The sequence below is a fragment of the Rhinoderma darwinii genome, chromosome 11, assembly GCF_050947455.1.
Source record: "Rhinoderma darwinii isolate aRhiDar2 chromosome 11, aRhiDar2.hap1, whole genome shotgun sequence".
Classification (NCBI taxonomy): Eukaryota; Metazoa; Chordata; class Amphibia; order Anura; family Rhinodermatidae; genus Rhinoderma; species Rhinoderma darwinii.
The window spans coordinates 49,022,149-49,039,319 of record NC_134697.1 but is presented as its reverse complement, the minus strand read 5'-3'; the positions used below and the strand labels follow the sequence as shown (position 1 = coordinate 49,039,319).

Here is a 17,171-nt window from a genome sequence, read left to right as displayed (position 1 = left end):
CAGTGTAGCCTTAATAAGTTATGTATACATTCTTTAAAGGAGAACTCTAGCAATACACTGTTAGGTCTAGTGCAGGACCGGAGGGGGCAAAGCATAACACAGGGATTCTCTCTTTGGTTTTCTTTGAATGCCTGTGTCATGCACCGCCCCTCAGCCCCTGGGACAATGAATAAAAGTGTATACGTTTTGCCTAGAGTGTTCCTTTAACAGTACTCGCCTTCGTCTACATTTCCGTCTAAAATTGAATCATGGGAAGAGAATATCACACAATGATAGAAGGTATACAAAGTATAAGGGACACCGATAACTATAGTGAACACATGTAGAATGTTCTGCAAGCTATTGTGGCAATGAACTAGTCTATAACCCCAGAAAGTCCTTAGTGACGTCAGGGTTATAAGCCATAAGTAATGAAGGTCACAGTATTGTTGGTTGAGACACTTTATGAGACTAGAAATAAATGAAAAAGTTTGTACTTTTGAAGGTTCTTTTGTATATTTGTATTGTATTTTCTGTACATTTTGTATTTTCTTGTATTTACGAGATAATGGATGACTAAGGACTTGGCCTAGTGTGCCAAATATTGACAAGTAATGATCCTTTCGAATGCAGAATAACTTATATAAATGACTTTACTTGGTCTTATAATGAATCAAACTAGAAAGGATCTACAGGTATCACGGCGAGCCTCTGGTGCTTGACACGTGCGTGATTTGCATTGCACTCAGTAATCCTGTGATCTTGGAATGATCCTGAATAGTAGAGATCATTTCGACCAAAACTATATTGTGTATACTAGTATGGTGGATGAGCAGTATGATCAAGGGTGATTAATGTGCGCCACCTAGTGGTGACTACTTTGAAATACATTGCTCTCCTGTACTATACAAGACTATTGAACTACGTGCTTAAAAACGATATTAAACTTGTGCAAAGCTATCATAGAGCTAAGTGCACTTGGTGCCTGCCAGCTACGGCAGCGAATATTCACAAGAAAGCAGCAAAGGTCTAAGTTCTTTGTGCATTTGTAATAAAAGTGCAAACACGGAGATGTGGAAGAACTGCTGGATTCTCTATCCTTAATGAAGTGTCTTGACAGCGTGAAGGCACAGAACTAAACCACTACACAAATGGGATCTTGAGCAAAGTATTTAATCTGGAATAAAAAAATCTCAACAATTCCATTTATGTTTTATGGTTTGGTCAAAAAAATTAAAAAAATTCTGTTTAGCAATAAACGTGTTAAACTTTTCTGGGTGGGAGTCTTTTTCTGTCCAGCACAGCACACATTACAGACACAGATGAGAAAACGGATTCATCTCTTCTGCCAGTCCACAAAGTATAATGGCTTGATTTGGAAAGTTTTTGAATTTATTTTTGCCAAATAATGCAATGTTATTGGCGCGTAGATCACATCTCATGGATTCTGTCTTCTCTCATTACATTCGGGAGGATTCAATTTACACGCTGAAGGATATAGACTAACTTTACGCCTTCTTAGCTTTCTTGAAGGCCGGTTCCGCTGCTTCCCCTTCATCTTCTTTAGCTTGCGGTTTCTTCACGGTATAAGCGATGCCAAATGCAGTCTTTCTTGTTTCTGAAGTTGAAAATACATTAAATAGGCTTTGCCTTCTGCCTACCAACTTGGACCATCTTCATGGAAATTTTTCATAGCAGGATTAGGGTAAAGGTAAAAGCACAAAAGGAAAATATACCGCAGCCTAAGGATATCAAAATGATTAAATGTGCACAGAGCATAGGAAAGAGCAGTCTGGAGATATGGCGTTATTAGTGCAGCAGCTGTAATGCGTGACCATGTCGCCCCCTGCTGGCCCCAGCTATAAACATAAATAAGTAAAGCCAGGTAGACCAGAACTATTTCTTACATATCTAGCTTCCATATTCGATTCAAGAGTATTAAAGATAGCTTTCAGGCAATACTTGAATGGGCTTGAACAAGAACTCAAACGTGGTCAATGCAGGAGTCAGTTTTCTTCCGACACGCGTATACAAAATGCTTCATTTATTAGAGGGCAACAGTAAAACCAGAAGAAAGCTTCTCCCAAACGTGAAATCTGTCATCCATCATAAATTATTTTAGGATTAGAAGGTATTCAGCTGATTTACTAATAAAGTTAGAAATGTCAATGACATGCTATTTCTATAGTATAGCTTTCTTTTTTCATTTATATTCTCAGAAAAAAAAAACATTGATGGTTTTAATGATTGTAGTCTGTCCTCCAGGAACCCCACCAATCAGAGCTCACTACACTCCTTTGAATAAGATTTTTTTTATATTCCGTTGCACATAGCTGTATAAAGCTTTGTTTTTTGTGGGACGAGTTGTACTTTATGTAGGTGCCATTTTTTGGTATACACACATTAGTGTTTATTTTATATTGATTTTTATTTTGCCAAACATGCATAAAAAAAGGCCGTTTTTTTTCTTACAGAATACATAATCATCATAAATGATGCTATAGATACTGTGCAGATTGTTACGGTTGTCACATTTTCAAATAGGTGTATAATGTATTAAAGTTTATTTATTGTAAAACATTTGTATTTCTATTTTTTTTCTATTATTCATTTGACATTTTCCATCAGTTCCTTTCGCAAAATGAAGTATATATAATTTATAGTAGCAGAAATCTCAGGGTAGTGCCAAAGGGGCCGAGTGCTCTATAAGCCGGTTTCGCTCTGGAAATAAGTGGCGGTCACCAATGTCCTGTTCTTTGGCTAGGTTATAGAAACAGGTGGACTTCTCTGATAACCTTCTTTTCCATGCACAATCGCGGAAACAGCACAATGCATGCAACCAACTTACCACCATGTAGAAGGGCAGCTCGACAGTTGGTAGACAGCGCAGCCTTGGCAGATCTCTCAGACAATCCAAACAGCAACCCTCTAATATTCGGTTCAGAATAATTACGGAATACTTCAAAAAGGAAACCAGTAATAAGAAGCAAAAGAAGAATAAGCTATGAAGTCACGATACTCTGTCTTTATATTCCAGTATCATTAACGTGCATCTAGATGCCGTGAAACTAATCAGGGCCGATAGTACCCACTTTTCTGCCACCTATTCAGTTATTTAGAGGGCTACATGCCGATTTGGCTAACTAGGTGGTCATGTCAGAGGGCTGACATGTATCAAGATTTGCCAAGAGCATGGAGATATAAAAAGGTACACTCCATCACACTGCACTGCCCAGCTGACCAAATGTAAGCGGAAGCAAGCGCGGCCATCCCTGAGGCCGGGAATAGGAACTTGGGGTCCCTCGTTCTCAAAAACTGTGGAGACCCCAGAAGACTGACTGGTCATAAAAGAACAAAAAAGGGTAGTCATGAGTACACCCTTTTAATTCTTTAAGGGCATCTTTCATTAAAGTACGTCACTAAAAATGCATTATTAATTGTTCAACTGTCGAATGCTAATTTATTAAGCACTAGGAGGTAATTTTCTTTAACTTTCTTAAATTGTAATTTTCCTGAATTTCATTTGTGTGCTGCAATAATGACTGCTCACGAACTTAACCATTGAACAGTCCCCATAAATTAGCATAATCATCCACATGCGGATAGTCGCAAAGTCTGTTGTGTAACCTCAAATTCACTGTCAAAGCCCTCTCTGAATAAGTCTTCAAGCTCTACCGCCTAGACTTATTCAAAGCTAGCTGAAGACCTCTTAGACTCATTCACACATTTTATATTTCCTGATAAACTGTGCCATGGCACACTGAAAGAGTATTAGACATAATTAAATACTCCAAAGAGAATGTGTTAAAGAGGCTCTAAGACCAGATTATAAGTGCCCTATCTCCTACATCAGGGGTCTCAAGCACGCAGCCCGCGGGCCGCCCCTGGGGCTGTCATCTGCGGCCCGTGGGACACAGAGCCGCTAGTATCGGCTCTGCTCCAAGACTCTGGAATTCCCTGACATCGCTGTCCACATATGAACAGCGATGTCTGGGGCTTCCCCAGAGCCGGCGTCCCGGGCAGAGCGCTAGTATCGGCTCTGCTCCGGGACTCTGTGGAATTCCCTGACATCGCTGTCAACATAAGGACAGTGTGGACAGCTCCGGGACTCTGGGGAAGCCTCTGACATCGCTGTCCATACATCGACAATGATGTCAGGGGCTTCCCCAGAGCAGGAGTCCCAGTGATGTCAGGAGCACAGCTGGAGTCCCAGGAAGAGCCTACTAGCGCTCTGCCCGGGACTCTAGCTCTGGGGTTGCCCCTGACATCTCTGTCCATATATGGACAGTGATGTCAGGAGCAGAGATGGAATCCCAGGCAGAGTGCCAGAAGCGCTCCGGGACTCCAGCTCTGCAGCAGCAGCCACAGGGGACCCTGCGGCAGCAGCCACAGGGGACCCTGCGGCAGCATCTAAAAATGGGCTGCCCAGTCTTGACATGTGTGTCTGCCAAACGCGAGATCACACTGTGCAGTGTGAGTAAGTCCCACAGAAACTTTACCGAAGTGTCGGGAGTGTGAATAGACATCGCGCCCTGACTGGAGGCAATTGCTAGTCGCTCTCAAGACACTTCAGTAAAGTTAATGTGGGTGAATGTGGCAGCACAGCGTGATCTTGCGAGATCATGCTGTGCTGTGAATACAAATGGCCATGAATGGAGAGAAGTGTATGACGCTGATTGGTCAGCGTCATACACTTCTCTTTACAACACCCACTTGGTCAAAAGTTAAAAAACGCCCAGTTGGGCATTAAGAAACTCATTAGCATAAAGCTAAAATTTTCATAACTTCCTAAAAAAATGATAGTTTTTCAATATAAAAACCACTGTTATCTACATTACAGCGCCGATCACATTATGTAGGAGATAGGGCACTTATAATCTGGTGACAGAGCCTCTTTAAAAACCATCATAAGTTGGTAACCATCATACTGTGTCTGGTATTGCAGCTCAGCTCCATTCATTTGAATGAGAACGAGATGCAATATCACATAGATTTGCATGTGTCAGTGAAAAAAAAAGGAATCTTTTTCTAATCATGGACAACCCCTTTAATTCAGCATGAACTGTAGTTAGAAAAAGCTGCAAGGACCTCTGGTGTAGCCTTCCATGGAGGAATACCACCGGACTACTATGGGCCCTTTTGTGGAATGGGGCCGAGTGCTGAACTGCTTCCTGACACAAACTGTGCATGTCAATGCCAGATTTCTGGCATTAACACACTGAAACAAATGGCGTTTGGGCAGAAAGCCATACTTATGAAGCCCCTGTGCAAAGCGTGTTGGGTTTTAGAGTAATTTCTTTACAATCTCTGCCACTTAATTTTTCGAAAGTGCAACCTGGCTTTCTTTATAGCCCACGCCACATTAACCTACATTTGTCGGAAGCTCTCAGTGGGGGTGGGGCCCATTTGCTATGAGGGCTATTGATTTTTTTGCACGCTCCTTGGTGCGGCCATCCCTACTAAAAAAATAGAGGCTGTTTTCAGAGATGAACACTGGTGAGATGCACGATAAGGATATGTTCACACATGCTGTAAAAACTGCTCCATTAATCTGACTAGGGCTGTTTCTCCAGCAAGGGAATGGATTTTGACAAGCCCCATTCAGATACACGAGGTAGATGCTTTTTTTTTTTAGACGCACAAATTTCTGCAAGAGGTCACAGCAAGTCCCATGGGAGTTCCTGATACCTAGGCATACACTGTTTTAACATGCATAAAGGTATGCTGAAAAAGAATAACGTTCACGTAGAATTGCTTTATAAGGATACAATGTGGCAACATCATATGGACCTCTCAGTTCCAACGGCTGTAAGTCAAGCAAAAAAAAAATTAAAAAAAATGACTTTACGTTCACAGGATTTTGATAGAAGGTAAACATCTGCTATTTTTCAAAAACGTTTCTAAATGGCTGAAAGTTTACGCTACTTCCGTGACTGCCATTCACTACCATGGGAGTTACGGAAACAGCGTAGCTCAGCGATTTACGCGGTTTCTGTAACTTCCGACCATGTTATCAGTAAGTGACTACAATGGTTAAAATATTTTTTTTTTTAAATGTAATTTACTTTTTATTCATTTGTAAGTTTAATGTTTCTTTAAAGACACATAAAAGCTACTTTTTGAACTTCACACATGTCCTGTATGTGAAATAAAATGAGTGAAGAAAAACTGAACTCACCTTTTCTGCGCCACTCGATAGAATAATATTCTAAAAGAAAAAACAAGTTCATACTTAAAGGGGTATTCTGGTCACAGAAAGTGTTTATTTTGTCTCAATGTAAATTTTTAAAAACGCAATAATTGAAAGGAATTACATTTTCACTATTGTCAGACTCTCCCATCCCTCTCATTACTTTTCCTTGGTTACGACCCGTAGGCGCTTAGCTTTCAGAAGTCGAGCATGCGCAAATGGTCTCTATTCTCATTCAGTGCATGTATTATAGCGTGTAGAATGCTGTCAACATGATCTTACCATGTTGACAAGCAGAGATCCTGGAGGTGTGCGCGTTACAAGGCTCTGCTGTGCACCAATCAGTGAGCAGAGCTTCTTGTAAACATGCACAAACTGCACAGTGCAGCAGGGAATTGTGGGATTTGGAGTCTGAAGAGATGTAAGACAGGTCACAAGACAGATGAAGGGCACGCCCGTCTGTTTGCACGTACCAGGAACAAACGGGAAATAAACGAAATATTAAAAAAATACAGGGGACAAATGAGAAAGTGAAACCTATCAGGTATAATTTATTACACACCCCACAAAACATCGGGAGAGGCGCTGGAAATACAATCTCTAACCGGAATATCCCTTTAACATTATAGACTTTCTTCCTTGATCAAATATTATACTCAGCTACTAGGTTTGGCCAGGGTATTATGCTCCTTCCCCTATCTACCCATGGCTTCTCACCTGTCTTATTCTCACTGTTACTTACAGCACTGTCCACACCAAAGCTATACAGATAAGCAGCTATTATCCTGACCTACCTATACACATGCATGCTCAGCTGACAATTCTGGCTGCGACTTATCTCCCCTGCAGAAGAAAAGAAATCCGACATGCCACAATCTCATTTTCTCCTGCAGTCGGAGGCACAGTCAGATACATATTAGATTATTGGCGGAATCCACCAACATTATTGTAATGTGTACGTAGCTCTTGGAAGGTACTAATGCACCTGGTGGCAATGCTCTCTGGGTAAAAAAGTAAGCAAAAGTGCTCTCCTCTAGAAGGAAGAAAACGGTCTCTCTAGTGCAACCTATCGCTTTCTTCCTCCAGGAGGAGAGCCATTTTGCAGGTCATGTGTATGGGCAGCTTAATCCACCATAAATGGGCTGTGAAGATATTCTATATATCCATGTATAGTATATTTGACCGTGATGCAGTCATTATTACATGCCCACTTAAACTGGCATTCATAGGCAGTATGGTTTACATGCTGCTTGATATCCAGATTGTAGACCCCTTAGGTTAAATGGTGGTGAATGCGATTCCTTTACAAAGTTCTGCACATAAAGGCTGTCGTGCCAAAGTTTAATCGCCACAAGCAGAAACCTACAAATGCGTCTGAAAGGTTTTTTGGCATGAACAGATAAAATCAGCAGTGCAGGTGTACAGGTTGTTACCAAAAATGTCCATCAGGGGGTCTCTAAACCTCTAATTGGATCCCGCAGTTGAACGTTATTACTTCTATTATTGTAAGCCTGTGGCTTCACCTGTTGCTGGAAAGATCAGCACGCTTGCATGAGCAGAAGTGCTTAAGACTGAAATGCATTTTAATAGCATCTAACAGCGTTTCATCCGCTAATTATTATTATTATTTAAAGCATCTATTGTGTAACTTCAATTCTCATTTTAGCACCTAAAAGCACAAAAAAACTTCAGTTGCTTTATAAACCATAGTGATCTACGTAGGCTGCAACACTAGACCAATACTTACTTTCCCTTTGCAGATTTGCATTAAACTGAGAGCATTAGAAATGGTATATCGTCTTAAAGTGGAATCCTTGATTGCCGGTGTATAAATCAGCTCAAAAAAGATGCCCCTCTCGATTGCCTAGAATACAGGGGTACCAAAATAAATATATATATATCAATTTGGGAATAAAGGTTCTCCTATAATAAAACATTTCTGAATTTTTATATAATAACTAGAATAGTATTTTAGAAGCAGCAGGTTGCAGTACACTGAACGACTTACAAGACTTTTAACCCTTTCAAGACCGAGCTCATTTTGACCTTCATGACCAGCCCCATTTTCTCAAATCTGACATGTGTCTCTTTATGTGGTAATAACTCCGGAATGCTTTTGCCTATCCAAGCGATTCTGAGATTGTTTTCTCGTGACATATTGTACTTTATGTTAGTGGAAAAATTTGGTCAATAAATTCATTGCTTATTTGTGAAAAACACCAAAATGTAGAGAAAATTTGCAAAAATTATGATTTTTCTCATTTTAAATGTATCTGCTTGTAAAACAGATAGCAATACCACACAAAATAGTTACTATTTTATATATTCCATATGTCTACTTTATATTTGCATAGTTTTTTGAACATTATTTTATTTTTCTAGGACGTTACAACGTTTAGAACTTTAGCAGCAATTTCTCACATTTTCAAGAAAATTTCAAAAGGCCATTTTTACAGGGACCAGTTCAGTTCTGAAGTGGCTTTGAGGGCCTTATGTACTAGACAGACCCCATAAATCACCCCATATTAAAAACTGCACCCCTCAAAGTATTCAAAATAGCATTCAGAAAGTTTCTTAACCCATTAGGCGCTTCACAGGAATTAAAGCAATGTAGAGGTGAAATTTACAAATTTTATTTTTTTTGCTGAAATTAATTTGTAATACATTTTTTTCTGTAACACAGAAGGTTTTACCCGAGAAATGCAACTCAATATTTATTGCCCAGATTCTGCAGTATTTATAAATATCCCACATGTGGCTCTAGTGTGATAATGGACTGAAATACCGGCCTCAGAAGCAAAGGAGAACCTAGTGGATTTTGGGGCCTCCTTTTTTTAGAATATATTTTAGGCACCATGTCAGGTTTGAAGAGGTCTTGTGGTGCCAAAACAGTGGAAATCCCCCAAAAGTGAGACAGTTTTGGAAACTGCACCCCTCAAGGAATTTATCTAGGGGTATAGTTAGCATCTTGACCCCACAGGTATTTTGCTATATTTATTGGAGTTTGTCTGTGAAAGTGAAAATCTACTTTTTTTCTGAAAAAATATAAAAAAAATATATATTTGCAAGGAATAAAGATTAAAAAGCACACCAGAACTTGTAAAGCTACTTCTCCCGATTACGCCAATACCCCATATGTGGTACTAAACTGCTGTTTGGACCCACGGCAGAGCTCAGAAGTGAAGAAGCGCCATTTGGATTTTGAAGCGCAGATTTTGCTGGATTGGTTTTCAGTTCCATGTCGCGTTTGCAACGCCCTGGAGTAAGCAAAACCGTGGAATCCCCCCAAAACTGACCCCATTTTGAAGACTACACCCCTCAAGGAATTGTTCTAGGGGTATAGTTAGCATTTTGACCCCACAGTTTTTTTGCTGAATTTAGTGGAATTAGGCCGTGAAAATGAAAATCTACTTTTTTCTGAAAAAACATAGAAATGTTTAATTTTTACAATGAATAAAGGAGAAAAATGACCCCAAAATTTGTAAAGCAATTTGTCCTGATTACAGCAATACGCCATATGTGGTAATAAACTGCTGTTTGGACTCAGGAGGGAAGGAACAATATTTGGCTTTTGGAGCTCAAATTTAGCTGGAATGGTTTTCGGGTGTCATGTCGCATATGCAAAGCCCCTGAGGTACCAAAACAGTGGAAACCTCCCAAAAGTCCCTTTAGGGGACTGGAACGAGCGATCATTAGGTTGCTGGTACAATACACTGCAATACTAATGTATTGCAGTATAATGTCATTTTACAGGCTCCTGTAACAGCGCGATCGCTGTTCCTGTCCGTTAGTCCCGGGTGTCAGCTGTAATACACAGCGGACACCTGCAGAATATGGAGCGTGCACAGCGCATGAGCCCGCTCCATAAATAACCCCAAGCACCACGACATGCTATTAAGTCGTGGTGCGCCAAGGCGTTAATGCGCAGCGGATGGTGCAAAGTGAAAATAAAAATTTTCCACTGATGTGCCATTTTAATGCACAATATATTGTGCCCAGTTTGTGCCACTGAAGACAAATACCTCATACAATGTTGAGCGGGTTCTCCCGGATATAAAATGTCATATATGTGGACGTAAGCTGGTGCTTGGGCACGCTGTGGGGCTCAGAAGGAAGGGAACGCCATTTGGCTTTTGGAGCGCAGAGTTTGCTTGGTAACTGTTCTGTTTGGGGTTTTGCTGGTATTTCAGTTTATAATGTGGGGGCATATGTGAGCTGTGCGGGGTACATCAGGACATAATAAGAGGGTATAATAATGGTGTAAATAAATAATAATCCGCAGATATGTGGCCAGTGTCGCACTGATAAATGGCGCCCGATCTTATCCGCTTTTGGACACTCTGCACATTTTGCATCGCCATATTCTGAGAGCCAGAACTTTTTTATTTTTTCTCCAACGGAGCTGTGTGAGGGCTTATTTGTTGCGGGACAATCTGTACTTTTCATTGGTACATGCGATTTTTTTTAATCACTTTTTATTAGATTTTTTTTGGAAGCAAAGTCACAAAGAAACATAAATTCTGACAATGTTTTTTGTATTTTTTTTTTTATAGTATTCACCGTGCGGTATAAATGACATTTTACTTTATTCTGTGGGTCGGTACGATTACGGCGATACCATATGTATATAGGTTTTTTATGTTTTGTGGCGATTGCGCAATAAAATTACTTTGATAAAATAATTTATTTTCTGTGTCCCCATATTCTGAGAGCCATAACGTTTTATTTTGCCGTCAAAAAAGCAGTGTAAGGGCTTGTTTTTTCCGGGACGGGTTGTAGTTTTTATTGGTACTATTTTGGGGTACATGCGACTTTTTGATCACTTTTTATTCTATATTTTGGGAGGGTTGATGACGAAAAAAAAAGTGATTCTGACTGTTTTTTAATTATTTTTTTTGCGGTGTTCACCTTGCAGGAAAAATAATATTATAGTTTTATAGTTTGGGTCGTTACGAACGCGGTGATACCAAATATGTGTACTTTTTTAACATTTTCATTTTTTTCCTATAATAAAAGACTTATTATAGGAAAAAAAGCATTCTTTTTTTTTGTAACTTTTATAACTTGTTTTTACACTTTTATAAAACATTTTTATTACTTTATTTTTTACTTTTTACTTGAAGACTGGCAGCACTAATCGCTGCTATAATACATTACACTACCTAGGTAGTGTAACGTATTATAAACGGTCAGTGTGACGCTGAGAGTCACACTGACAGGAAGCTTATGAGGACCGGCCTCCGGCTGGTTCTCATAGGCTGCCTTGCATGGCAGACCCGGGGGCCGTTATATGGCCCCCGGTTCTGCCTTGTAACCGACTGCAGCACCAGCAATCGGTCCCCGGGAAAGTTTGTTGTAGCAACAAACTTTCTAGTTCGTTGCTACAACACACTTTCCCTGCGATCACATGACCGGGACCTGAACTAATCAGGTCCCGATCATATCTCCGGGACCAGAGGCAGGTGATAACAGCGCGATCTGGGTGTCAGCGCTACTCTGAGACACCCGGATCGCGCTTTTAACACCCACCGTGAATTCACGTCGGCACTGCACAGAGCCCAGCAAATGCCGACGTGAATATACAGTGGGCGGTCGGGAAGCGGTTAATATGAAAGTTATTACAATCATGAGATATATAACATTCAGGTATAGAATTAAAGGGGTTTTCCAACAAACACATGTATCCCAGACTAGGGAATACAGGTGTGATCGCTGGGGGTCCGACAGCAGTCCCAGAAGTCCCATAGAAATGAATGGAGCGCTGGCCGAGCACGCGCACCAGAACTGCATTCTCATAAATCACTTCGGGGGACTTTCGGTCCTCATCGCTTGGTGTCCTGAGAGTCCTGTAGAAAGGGGATGCATGTGTTTTGTTGGAAAACCCCTTCAGATCCTATTATTAACTAGAGAGTTAGGCTGGGTTCACACGCTGCGGCATGCATTTTCCATTTAGAAAAAGGGGGGAAAAAAATTACAGCAAAAAAAGAGCAATTATAGAGGGGTGATCGAGAGCAGAGAGGGAGGTCAGGGGAGAAAAAGCAGAAGGGTGGAAGGAGAACAAAAGTGGGAACGATAGAGCAGAGACATAGTAGGTGTGATTTGTTTCATATTGTTTTCGATGTTTAACTTATTATTCTTTTGGTTGATTCAGGACAAAAACAAAGCTCTTGTGAGTTATTTGACCTCAATTTAATTGGACCCGTGCACGATACTCTGCAGGCGTCCTACGGTTGCCATGGTCACAGTACCGCCCAGTGTGCAGGAGCGTCTCTCCACTCCTGATGTTAGTTCGGGCGGGAGAGTATACCAGGACTGACACTTTAAGATAATGTACCAAATATTGACATGAAGTAAACTACAATCCTACAGCAGTGTTATTGCTCGGTTAAATATATAGAAAGCCGTCTGGTTCATACTTCTGTACACTCATACAGTACTTAGACCTCGTCTTCTATGGACTCTAGGCAAGCATAATTTGAGGATGTATATAGCTTTACAGACGTTAAAGGGATATACCCAACTCTCCATTCATTCCTATGGGAGTTACGGAAAAAAGGCGAGCAAGCTGGCTCAGCTTATTCCGCAACTCCGATAGAAATGACTGAAGAGAGCGGTGAACCTGCGTTACCACATTTCCATTCATCTTCCGCCTGGATGCGGCAGCCACCTCACCAGACATTATGGGGGTTGGGTGACCCATGTTCTGAAGATGGGTGCTGGTCCCAGAGGTGGGACCCGCATGGACTTCGTAACCCAACAGAGGGAGATAACAGATTTATACAAGGGAACACAATTCTTACAGCATTTATAGGTGGCCTCCGGAAGAAGAATGGATACTTTTCTGTTACATTGATGCAAATCATATCCACATCGATATTGGTGCATGCGGCCTGACACAAGAAGACAGAAGACTTTAGTGCTGGCAAACAAAACACATTTGTGAAATACAGAATACGGCTGCTCTCCAATATACATCAATAAATAACAATATATATATATCTTGCATGGTTTTCTTGTAAATAAGTAAATCAACCAATTCTTTTTAATAGTCTAAACAGTTTAATCAAACATTACAGGGAAGATTTATTAAGACTGGCATTTCATACGACCGTCCTAATAAACAGTTTGCAGTCTTAAAATACGACACATGTAATAAGAGGCGAACGGCTGTTAATAAATGTGTTGCATCTTTTGGCTGCGCCCAATCCACATAAAACAAAACCCAACAGCTCCCCTCACCGCTTCTACCCTCAGTCTCTGACTGCCGGCTGTGGCCCATACAATGTACTGACGCCGGCCAGCCTTACATGCGACACAGCACTCAACGTTCTGAGTGATGTGTCACATACAATGTCCCGACGCTGCCCGGCCAGGGAGAAGCGCAGCAGTGAGTACATATTTATTTTATTGTCAGATGGGGAATGAGGGAGGGTAGTCAGATGGGGGGAGTAGTCTGATCTGAGGAGGGGGAAAGGAAATGGCCCAACATGGGCCTTTGCCTTACTACACCCCACAGAGTGAAATATATATATTAGGAGGAGGCATACATATTTTTGTCTATAATTTATGCCACTTTCTGGCGTGAATTATAGTAAGTCTGTCAGGCTGCAGGTGGCCTGCCTCTTGTTAAGCCAAAACCCCCTTTTCAAAACTGGCAAGGGTGGCGTATAATTCACAAGTTTCTTGGGCCTTTTGCTACTTTTGTACGCCGGAGTCCCCCCTAAATGTGTAATCTAAAAAAGTGTAATAATAAAGAGTGCCTATAAAGTACAGGTTTACCCTTAATAATTCTACAGTGAAATTAAAAAATATTTACCTATTTCAAAATTTCCCTTATTGTATATTTTGAGAGGAAATCCTTAAATAAAAGGTCATTTAGGAACAAAATTATCAACACCCATGTAAATAAAATAAGTGTTCCTTAGATCTCATGTATAGAGACCGTCTGCATTTTGATCCAGTTTAATAGTGAGCACTGAATTATGCAAAACATTCTATATTGGGTATCATTTTCAATTCTTTTAGGCGAGAATCCAGGAGAAACCGCATCCTATGTAGACATCATAAAAAAATGAACATACATATACTGCCAAACAGCGGTATACATGTCCCCACTGAAATGGTTTAACGCAGTATGTGGGATCCATGTGATGTGAATCCTGAATATGCGCAGAATGGAGATCAGACATTTGTGGCACGTCCTGAGGATATACCCCTTTAAGGAATTGTTTATTAGGGAATTGAATATACAGTAAATACAAATACAATCTAAAACCATTTGATTGTGATTTAGTTGCAGATCTGTTAAAACAGCGTATGAAGACCTTCCAGCTAAAGTACTTACGTGGAACAATTTTTCTGTTTTAGGATAGATGGCCACAATATCATACAGTCTGGTTACAGGGGAGGTGGATCTCTGTCAAAGAACGTTCACAACGAGAATAAATGTTTAATAGAATAATACAAACCTACAGATTTGCAAACTTTAAGGTTTCTACAGATTAAAGGATATGGAAACCTTTGCAGACTTTTTGTTAATAAAACAAATCTTTTAAGCAACTTTTTAATAGTTTATTTTTTTTCTTTAAAAAAATGTTGTTACTTTTTGAGCTACAGCATTTGTGTATCCCGGATACATAGAAGCTGTATCTTGTGCTGAAACTCGAATCAGTCAGGTCAGCGCGACTGATGGCTCCGGTGACTGCGGGTCCTGTGTGTCTCTGACACGAAGGATCCACCGGTTATCAACCTCACATCTAAGTTCATGACTTAGATGTGATCGATAATAGGTGGATCCTGCGTGTTCAGGATACATAGAAGATGTATCTCAAAATGTTAATCATTATTATTTTTTTTAATAACCAATTAAAGTCTTTAATAAATATGGAAACCTTTAAAGAAACTCACAAATAAAGGGGTTTTCCCACAAAGGACAATTATCACCTATCCCCAAACGATAAGTGTATGATCGCTGGGAAACCCATCACTGGGACCCCCCTACCGATCTCTAAAACGGGGGTCTTGAACCCCTGTTCCTCCTCATTGCACGATCGCAGTGAGGAGGAATATGAATGGAGCGGTGTGCGCTGCCTCTGCATTTAACGTCTATGGGGCTGACGGGGACAGTCCAGTACAGATCTCGTCTGTTTACGTCATTCCCATAGACTTTGAATGGATCGGCAGCGCACATGTGCAATCCCCACTTCATTCAAAAGCCTCCTCTGTGTGATTGTGCAGTGAGGAGGAATAGGGGTCGGGAGCCCCGTTCTAGAGATCGCGGCGGTTCCAGTGGTGGGGCCCCAGCGATCGTACATCACCTATCCTGTGGATAGGTGATAATTGATCCTCGTGGGAAAACCCCCTTAAAGAATTAAATCTCAATAAGATGACCGCTGTGGATAGCATTTATTTGTTTAAACGATTGGACAATGAACTGTGCGGGGGGAGGTTTATAAAAACTGGTGAAAAAGAAACATGGAGCAGTTGCCCAAAGCAACCAATCATGTTGCAGTTTTAATTGATCCCTTTCGCTGCCAATGACGTATTTAATATTACACTTGACGTAACTAGAATATAAGGACTAGATCTCCATGATGGGTATTATGCTAAAGACCATTTTAGCTTCCAAATGAGACCACTGTCAAAGCTCTAGGTGCAATATTCAAGACGTTTGAAGTCAGGAGCAGTATGAAAAATCGGGGTGGGGACTGCAAGTGACCGCAGTTAGAAAAGAGGCAATCATATACTGTGATCGCTCCCACTGTACAGCCCTCCTGTGACCTCAAGGGGTTGATACAGGAACTTTTCTACATGTTATAGGGGGGGGGGGGTCTTTATGTTTTTTTTGTTTTTTTTTTAACTACAGGGATGAGCAGATGCACATATGATCCCCCCCTGCACCTAATCAGAACATTGGTAGACTGTCTTGGATGTTTACCGGCATCTGGATTGCAGAGATTTTTGGTCTCTTCAGTTCTGTGATACGCGTTTGTAGACAGAGGCAGAGGTGCCATGTTTTAACTTTGCACATCTTAAGCCGCATCGGAATCAACAGAAAAAAAGGTCCGAAACAGACTCTTATTGGTTTCAATTGGAGGCGGAGGAGTTTTTTTCCGAGGCGGCTTTTAGCCGCCCGCGGTAAAAAATAAATTGGCATGCTCTTTTTTTGCCACGATTCCGCTTTTGACCTCCCATTGAAATAAATGGAAGGCAGAGAAAGCGTTGCTCTGCGTTTTTTACCCATGGTGCTCGATGGCCGCTGCCGAAAAACGCTGTGAGAGTCGCGGCAATAAATGTTTTTTTTTTTGTCTCAGGCTATGTTTGGTCTGACTTTTAGCCACAGACATACATTTTATGCAATTTTTACAAAACATTACAGTTTTTGAAGCGAATTGGCTGCTAGGTGGTAACAGCTACTCTTTTCTTTTGCATCAATTTTGATAAATCTCCACCAATGTAACCCAGTCATGTAAACAAATGAACACCATTAGCGAGGTTCTGTAGAATCTGCGCTCAGAGACCAAGTCAGTACACACTGTGTATGGCATATATAACCATGTGGGTGCTTACCAAGGCTGGACTGATCTGAGGTAGACGCTCTATGGTGGGATTTTAAACATTTGAAATTACTACAAGTTACTATTTGAGACGTTTATATTACAGAGATTATCTGGAAAACACATAAAAGGCGAATTCCCATCTCAGACATTTTGGGCATATCCATAGGATATGCCCTAAATGTCTGATAGAGGTGTGTCCCAGCTCTGAGACCCGCATATATCTTGAGATTGAGGGTCCCTGATGAGTTGGATGCCACATCCTGGCGAAGAAGGTCGCGGTATCAGAAACAGCTGAGCTGTTTCCGTAACGCTCAGTCACTTCTATGGGAGTAACAGCAGAGCTCATTGAACTCGGCTGCTTCTGGACCCCCAACCACCTCCCCACCGATTACCTGCCTGGGTATGGCAGCCAGCAGTGATCTTGAAATAGATGCGGGTTCCAG

The 17,171-nt window shown here is 41.0% G+C and overlaps 1 protein-coding gene across 4 annotated transcripts in view; it reads right to left on the bottom strand.

The window, feature by feature from the left end:
* Positions 1-924: 924 nt before the first annotated feature.
* The window catches only part of RPP30 (ribonuclease P/MRP subunit p30), a 63,041-nt gene continuing 46,794 nt past the window's right edge, over positions 925-17,171 (bottom strand). For 3 of the 4 annotated variants that reach the window (XM_075841219.1, XM_075841216.1, XM_075841218.1), the window contains exons 6-12: positions 14,514-14,585; positions 12,970-13,059; positions 7,917-8,033; positions 6,158-6,187; positions 5,748-5,785; positions 2,828-2,907; positions 925-1,597 (exon numbers count right to left, since the gene is read on the bottom strand). In XM_075841219.1, the coding sequence (XP_075697334.1) occupies positions 1,488-1,597; positions 2,828-2,907; positions 5,748-5,785; positions 6,158-6,187; positions 7,917-8,033; positions 12,970-13,059; positions 14,514-14,585 (537 nt within the window). In that variant the 3' untranslated portion in view covers positions 925-1,487. The remainder of the gene's footprint in view (positions 1,598-2,827; positions 2,908-5,747; positions 5,786-6,157; positions 6,188-7,916; positions 8,034-12,969; positions 13,060-14,513; positions 14,586-17,171) is intronic. The other variant, XM_075841217.1, reaches the window with a different exon arrangement.